Raw genomic sequence first — 7,758 nt, 5'->3', positions numbered from 1 at the left:
GGATGGGTTGGGGAGAAGGCGCAGAGTTATAAATGGAAGTCAAGGATAATATCCAGGTTTCCGATTTGTAACTGTGAACATGGTGGTGCCATTGGCCACGACAGAGTCATAAGAAGTGGATTTCTTTAGAAGCTTATGTTTTCAGTTTGGGCATATTAAGTTCAAAGGGCCTGTGGAAAGTCTGAGTGGGAGTGTCCAGTAGGAAAGCGGAAAGCTCAGGAGACATATTTGAGTTGGCGATGGTGAGCAAATCTATCCAGAAATGTCAGCCGAAACCTTGGCTGTGGATGAACTTGCAAGGGAGACTGTGGGGAGGTCTGAGAATAAGCCAGTAAAGGAATGTAGGAAACACAGGGATGGTCTCAAAGAAAACCAACTCAGAAACATGTTACTGTAGACAAGGTAAGAGAGTTTCTAGCATGAGAGAGGGGTCAACAGCGTTGGACGCTGTTGTGGATGCTGTAATGTGCTGTCCAGATCCTACTTCAGGAATACAAATGTATTTTAAACAGTTGCTGTGAATACCTTTCCAAAATGACCTCCAGCTGTTGGCCCTCGTTTAGGATTGCCTCACTCCAAAAAACGGCCTGGGCCTGGATCTTACCTCCTTCCAGGAGTAGCTCATACCCACTGACCAACACAGTGGCATAAAGGCCAGGCTCCCTTTTCCGAACTTGAGACAACTCTGCAGGGCCAGCATAGCTCCAGATTTCCCTGTGGAGTTGGCTGAGGCCTTAGTTGGTAGCACATTGCAGCTCAGCTTCTCCCTCCGCCCCTTCCTGTTTCCCTCCCCTGCCTTTCGTAGGATTGAGCCCAAGTGCACTCCCAAATAAACATCCTGCTTGTTCATCATGGTCTCAGCATCTGTTTCTCGGGGAGCCCAGGATGTGGCAGATACTCATTCCTTGTGTCCTCTGTCCTGTGATGTTGCTGTTCAAGGGCAAGCAGGACCGAACCAATCTATTTGTTCACCAAACCCTGGAACGAACTGGGGATGGGTGGAAACCAACACTCTGACGTCTCACTGACTGAATAAAGCTTTATTTTAATGCAAAATAAAACAAGGAAAATTTGTATATTCATATATAACAACATTCAAAATGTTTTCTGTGGTACAAATGGAATCACCCTAAAAGATCTGTAAAGAATTCATTCTCCACCCCCATATGCCAAAATATGATCCACATAATTTATCTTCAGAACTTATGAACAGACTTGGTACATATAAGCACAGGAAAACACTAGAAAAAGTGGCTGTATAAACAGCAGGTTTTGTTTTTTAAGTTCCAGTAGTAAACAGCACTGCAGGCAGCAGAGATGCACTCTCTGAAAAAGCTGAGTCAGGAGACAGTATGGGGTTAGTTGACTCTCCACTAGGTTTGGTAGTTAAGCCCATCTTTAAAAGTCAGGCTGTGCGTGATTCTATTACTATTTAAGGACAGGAGGGAGAAGGAGTTTCACTGAGAAGTTGTAGCTGCATAGGAGGTTCTAGGCTTATTTTAGATATCTAACTTTGATTCTTTTTTTTTTTTTTTATCAGAAAGGTGACTTTGTAGGGATATCTTATGGAGAATCCTCTTTGTGTGGTCTCATTATGACATCATTTCCACCAAAGCCAGCGTGAACTGGGAGTGCAGAGAAATCCTGCTGTGGACTGTTTCTGAATCCAACTCCCTCCTGCCTATTTGCGCCAAATCCGGGCTTTCTGTTGCTCGCGGACTCAGAAAGCAGCAGGGTGTCTACCCACCGGTTTAGCACTGGTTTGAAGGCCATTCGTTGTGGATTTCAGAGTTTAATGCCAATGGAAATTTTACAGACACACATTCCTCTCCACACCAAACTCTCCAGATCTATCCCCCTGAAATGTTCCTCCAAAATAATGATAATTAATAATAATAATGATAAATGTGGCGGTTACAGGTTAGGAGAATAAACACTCATAGACTTGATCTCTATGTGTACCACCTCTGAGCATGGCAACTCCAAAAGCCATCAGGTGGATTTCCTTCAGAAGATAGATTTAATTCTGACGTTCATGAATCTTTGGAAGGAACAATGAATCATGTTTTAATTTTATTTAGTTGATGGCAAAAACAAGCGACAGCGAAGTGTCGAATCTCTCCTATCAGGCAATGTGTGCGGTTTCCTCCACAGGTTGACAGGGGGATCTCGCCATGCTCCTGAATATAAGATCTTTGCTCTGTGTTCACCTATGGGGGTCAATGCATATAGACTTAAGAATCTATGAATAATGAACTTCGCGGTAATTTTCTTCCCCAAATTTGGTTTGTTACTCAATCATGATTTAAGTAAATGCTCACCTTTGAGCTTGCCTTTCATCCACTGGTTTGATAGTGTGGGGAAACAATTATTATATCAAGAGTGATATTGCCACAGCTCAGTGATACAACAGGTTACTGTGTATCACTGTTACTGTGTATCATTGATACAGGATACTGTGTTTCTCTCCCTTGCAGAGGACTAAATTCTCCAGCGTCAAAAAGTTTTCAGTGGTTTGCTCCCTTTCATCTCTCTATTCCTGCAAAAAGGGATGAAAGCGGAGCGCTTTAAAATATCTAGTGACTTGAGGCCAAAACATCACTTCAAGGCTTAAATGACCCAGCGGTCAGATCAGGAGCCAGGTGGGTATATGTTGATGAGTTTGTCTCTCCGTTTGTCTATTCCTGGGAGACTATTAGCATTCTGAGCTACAATGAGACACCTGATTGAGTTTTTCCAAGGCCATAAATAAATCGGGAACTATTTCCTACTACTACGCACCTACTGATTATAGCCTGGTCTTCTAAATGCTCTAAACAACCTGTTCTCCTAACTATTGGGAAAGAGCTCGGTAACCTCTGGGTGGTGACAAGCGGAGGGTAGGTGCACAGGCATTTATAAAGCTTACATTCAAGCTGTTCTTAATTGTTGCTTGGCTTGACAGGTCCTCTCTCATACATATAATGTTAGCTTCTTTTGGGCAGGGTCAAATGGGGCATGTATTATATACTTCAAGCAAGAAAACTGCTATAATCTTTTTGTGGTCCACTTTAATATACCTTCACATCATCGCCTGCATGTTAGGATTAGCAACTGTTTTATTGACCGTATATACAAAACAAAACCATGCTTGGAGCAGCTTACCCTGAGCCTGCCTGCAGGAGGTATTCTGCTCTCAAGGTGGCAACAGTGATGAAAATATGGACATTCTTCCTAGAAGGGCTGCTTCTCCCATACACAGAGGATATCTCACTTCATACTACCTCCCTTGGTCACCCCTTGTGTGGCCTTGACCTTAATCCAGAAGGAGCATTCCAGCTTGTCCACAGATATTTGGTTAAACAATGAAACATACTAGAGAGCAGATTTTTAATGCTTTAAAACAAGTTACATTTCCCTCACCTTGCCATTTTCTTCGTAAATATTTATTTAGATTGAGGGGAAGGCAGCATTCGGCACATTGGCGGCGATACCCTGCAGCTCACCTCCACTCCATCTCTAGGTGACCAGGGCCTGAGATCCTCAACTTCTTTGCACACATTGCAAACAATGTAAAGGTGCCTGGCTTAAGAGAGATGACAGAGGGCAACAAACTATTTGAAAGTTTATTTTCAAGAGAGCCATAAGTAAATTGTAGTTTAGAAAATGACATCTCTTAAAGTCCAGTAAATAACACTATTTAAGTCTAAAACCAGCAGTTGCATCATTCTTGGTAACAAAACTCTATTTTAAATTAAAAAAAAAAAAAAGACTAAACTGGATTAGATGGGTACTCTACATATTCAATAATACCATAATTTATTAAATCCTATCAGTCAGAGGTATTCTAATCTCAGCCAAAATACCTCTAAACTGAACTCAAGACATTTTTATTTTGGGGAGGGAATGAAGAAGAAATGTGAAAGGCTTAAAGTATTTCAAGAGTCACTGAATAATACAAACTGCTGCTCCCAGGTTTTACTGTTTCTCAGTCTTTTGTTTGCATTCTCTGTCTGGGTCAGGTTGTAAGTTTTAGATGGTCTGTTGAAATAAGTAGAAAATAGCTGCAAAGCTCAAAAGAAATGGTGATGGGTTTTGGAGGGTGGGGTTTCAGCTTTTCAAAGCCATGACTTTCATTTTCCAATTGAAGACCCTGGCCTTGGTCTTGCCCTGACTTTTGTTAATGAAATATAGCAGATACAGAATGACTTATTTTTATGCCTCTTCTCCTTTCCCTTCTGTTTTTTTTTTTTTCTTTATTATTCCCTTACTCATCAACATTTCCAGAAGACATTTTTATCTTCCATTCTCCACACTGGTAATCACGCACTTTCACACCCACACACATATATACACATATATCTGTCAGTCACCTCCCTCTACTACCTGCTGGCTATCAATCTCCAAAGGTCACAGTCAGCCCCTCCCCATCCCCGGGTGCAGATGGCACTGTTTGGCACTGAGTCTGGAATTGGCACCTCCAGGGCATTGCTTCCTGTGTGACATAATCCGTGGTTCTTTTTCTCAAGTACACTTTAGCCCTCAAGTGGGAGCCTTAAAAAAAAGGCCCCTGTTACAATAATGACAGGCAGGAGATTTGAGGATGACTCTGAAACCAGATATCTCCATGCTTTTGTGCCTGGGATGTGGGAGGAAGAAAAGCGAGGATCCCAGGAGTTTCAGCCTCTGACCCAGATCACCTTGGTCCTTGGAATATAATCCTTCTGGAAGCTCCAACTAACTTTTCACATTCTCCCAGGACACTAATACTGCATTTGCATCTTTTATATAAAAAAATGAGGAAACGTGAAACACGAATACCAAATGAATGGTACCAGGAACCTGAGAAATTCTACAAATAAAGAAATGCAGTCTTCCTCTGGGTAGAAAATAGTTCAAGATCACAAGTCACGTTTGCTGGTTTTTTTTTTCCCCCTCATTAAAAAAAATTACTCTCTTAAGATGCCCATATTTGCAGCCACTCTTCAGACTTAACAACTTTGATAAGGGGGCCAAAGGTCGGCTTCCGAATGGATGACGACCCAGAGCAGAGTCTGCGCCAGTGCTGCCAACTCTACCGGGCATGCTCACGCAGGTCGCCCGGCCAGGGAGGCACCAGGTAGTACCTCTCCTTTGTTGTTTGCCCACTCGAATGCCGCCCTCATTGAATCGAACCATTCTAAAAGCATTTCAAATATCAGGCAGTATTATTTTTACGGCTCTATCCTTTCTCTTGCTTCTGATATTTCCCCTCCAAACTCTTGTCCCTTCCTTTTCCCTCTGATTAGCAGTCAGGTGTTAACAACCTCAGTGAAAACAACTTAATCTGTACCATGGAGAATTAACAGGAAGAAGGCCTGAAGGAAGGGCCAAGGTGGTGTTGGATGTCTTCCTTTCTGGGCTGTGCTGGGCTTGGTGGTGTTCGGCTACACAGCTGCGGTCATGGGGTTCTTCTGCCGGGGATCCTGGGTTCGGTAGGGGTACTGGTCTGGGCTGCCCCCTCGGGGCCCTGCTCTGCCCATTTCCTGATAGGCTGGCACTCTGTGGTGCTGAGGAGGCGAAGGCGGAACATCTTGGCGAAAGGGTCCTTTGTGCTGGGGGGTTGGTGGGGGTGGGTAATACTGGGGATACCGGAGGTCGGCGACCCTCAGATCCGGGGGGCGGGGGTAGCTCCCTTTGGGGAGATGCACGGGATGAGCCCCTGGGTAATATGGAAGCTCCCTCTCCTTGTAGAGTCCTCGAGGTGCTGCCGTCAGGTAGTCTACAGGATCAGCTGGTCCGCCCCTGGAAAGCGAAAAACAGACACATATGAACAGCCATTAAGCTGGCTGCCCTGCCAAAGACCACATTCCTCAGCCTCCCATGAAGTCCGGTGTGGCCACAGACTAGGCCTGGCCAATGGAATGTGAGTGGAAGTGATGTGTGCCCTTGAAAAGAAGAGAGGGAACCTTCCTCCTTTCTCTCCTTCCTGTTGGCCACTGGATTGGCCATTTTAGACCACGAGGAGAAAGCCACATGATGAGGAAGGAGAGCAACAGAAGGCAAGAGCCTGGGTCCTCGACACCATGGAGCCACCATACCAATCAGGACTGCTTACACTCAGATTGGTACATGAAAGAGAAACCTACTTCTATCTTGTTTATACCCTCTTACGTTGGCCTTTATTATAGTAGCCAAACTAGTTTCAGAACTTGACTCTCTTAAGGTTGGGCTCATTCCACCCCTCCCCTTCTCTGCCTCACTGAAGCCTGTCCTACAGATGATGGCAGAAATGTACAGGAGCCAAAGTCTTGGTCCACCTCTGGTTGGCTTCTGTCACATCCCTGTGTGGATTAGTGTGTCCTCCCTTCTCTATAGTTCCTAGAAAAAAGTCCTGACCCAGAGCTAGGAATTACCCACAAAGAACTTTGATATAAAGCAATTCTCCCACAAAGACAAGAAGCACCACCAGGCCAGTAGCAGACTGGGAAAAGCCAAACCAGCTGTGTGTTACACGTTGTAAGGAGTAGGCACACAGGAAGGTCCAGGGCAAGAATAAGCACTAACAGAAAGCGACCCTGTCTGAATCTTTGTGCTAAGACAACAAGCATCTTCAGATCCATTTGCCATAACAGAAGCAATACTTCTCTAAACAATGTACAGATGACTGCATCTTATCTAGCCTGGGGTTAAACAGATGAGTTCTGTTTGCAGCTCTTAAAATCCCATAAACCTTCTGTGCACATATTCACCACCACCATCGCCAGATCCTTCCCACATTTTACCAACCCCCCTTTTATTATTTTTTTAAAAAGAAAACAGCAACAATCGTAATTAATGAAAAGCTCTCCAATGTCAGAGCACAAACTGGTAGAACACTTGAAAGAACTGACAGGGCTGTAAGAATAGAATGTCTGTGGTTAATCAAGCACCATCAATGAGGGTCCAAATCACCCTGTAATCTGCAGAGTTTGATGTTAAAACAGCTCTGTAAGTTCCCCAAATCGATGAAGGTTTGACAAGCTCCAAGCGCCAAGCATGTGGAAAGCAGCATGTGAGCGCATTCATAAGGATGAACAATAGTATTCTCGCTCTACGTTTTTATGTCTTAATTTGGCTATGTATAATAATGAAAGATAGATCCCTGAGCTTGGGGTAATTTAGTTAGTGAGAGTTTTCAGATAAAAAAATTAAATTGTTTACGTACAAGTTATTATAGCATCAACTGCTATTATTCAGTGCAGTATGCTTTGCTCCATTTTAAATTACCCATGACAAATAGAGCACAAATGTATAATCCGTCACTTCAGCTCTGGGAAATTAAGGATCGGGATTTCATCTTCTCTTTCCTTTAGAATTTTACTTCTGATTTAGGAGAGTTCCAGGATTCATTATATCTTCTATTGTAAAATATTTTCACCCCCCTCCCACTCCCGCTCTCATTTCTATTTCCTTTGGTTCATGTTAGAGATTTCCGAAATGCTTAAAAAAAAAAAAAAATCCTTAACCTGTGCTTTTTCTCAAAGTCTACTGAAGATATTTCTCTGCATGAAGTGAAACATGTGGTTTTTCTGCACTCATTTTAAGCCCTTGGGATAAATCACTGACATTTGCAACATACAAACATTATCTGCCTTAAAATGAACACACAGCCAATGCTCCCTCCGGACCCTCTTAGCCTGGATGTTTCCTGTTTAAAATGGAAAGAGAGAAAGGAGGAATTCCAGGCCTTGGACTTTCAGGGTCCTGTTCTCTCCCTGGAGCTTTCTCTCTGTTAAAACAGAACATTATAAAAGACAG

The 7,758-nt window shown here is 43.4% G+C and overlaps 1 protein-coding gene across 1 annotated transcript in view; it reads right to left on the bottom strand.

Annotated features, from left to right (window-relative positions):
* Positions 1-1,478: 1,478 nt before the first annotated feature.
* The window catches only part of PARD3B (par-3 family cell polarity regulator beta), a 905,664-nt gene continuing 899,384 nt past the window's right edge, over positions 1,479-7,758 (bottom strand). Inside the window, exon 24 of the mRNA XM_025039317.1 lies at positions 1,479-5,763. Within this exon, the coding sequence (XP_024895085.1) occupies positions 5,406-5,763 (358 nt within the window). The 3' untranslated portion in view covers positions 1,479-5,405. The remainder of the gene's footprint in view (positions 5,764-7,758) is intronic.

This window comes from Pteropus alecto, unplaced genomic scaffold (genome assembly GCF_000325575.1).
Source record: "Pteropus alecto unplaced genomic scaffold, ASM32557v1 scaffold3, whole genome shotgun sequence".
In the NCBI taxonomy this organism is placed as follows: domain Eukaryota; kingdom Metazoa; phylum Chordata; class Mammalia; order Chiroptera; family Pteropodidae; genus Pteropus; species Pteropus alecto.
Note: the sequence above shows the minus strand (reverse complement) of the source record. Positions and strands in the feature narration are given on the sequence as shown.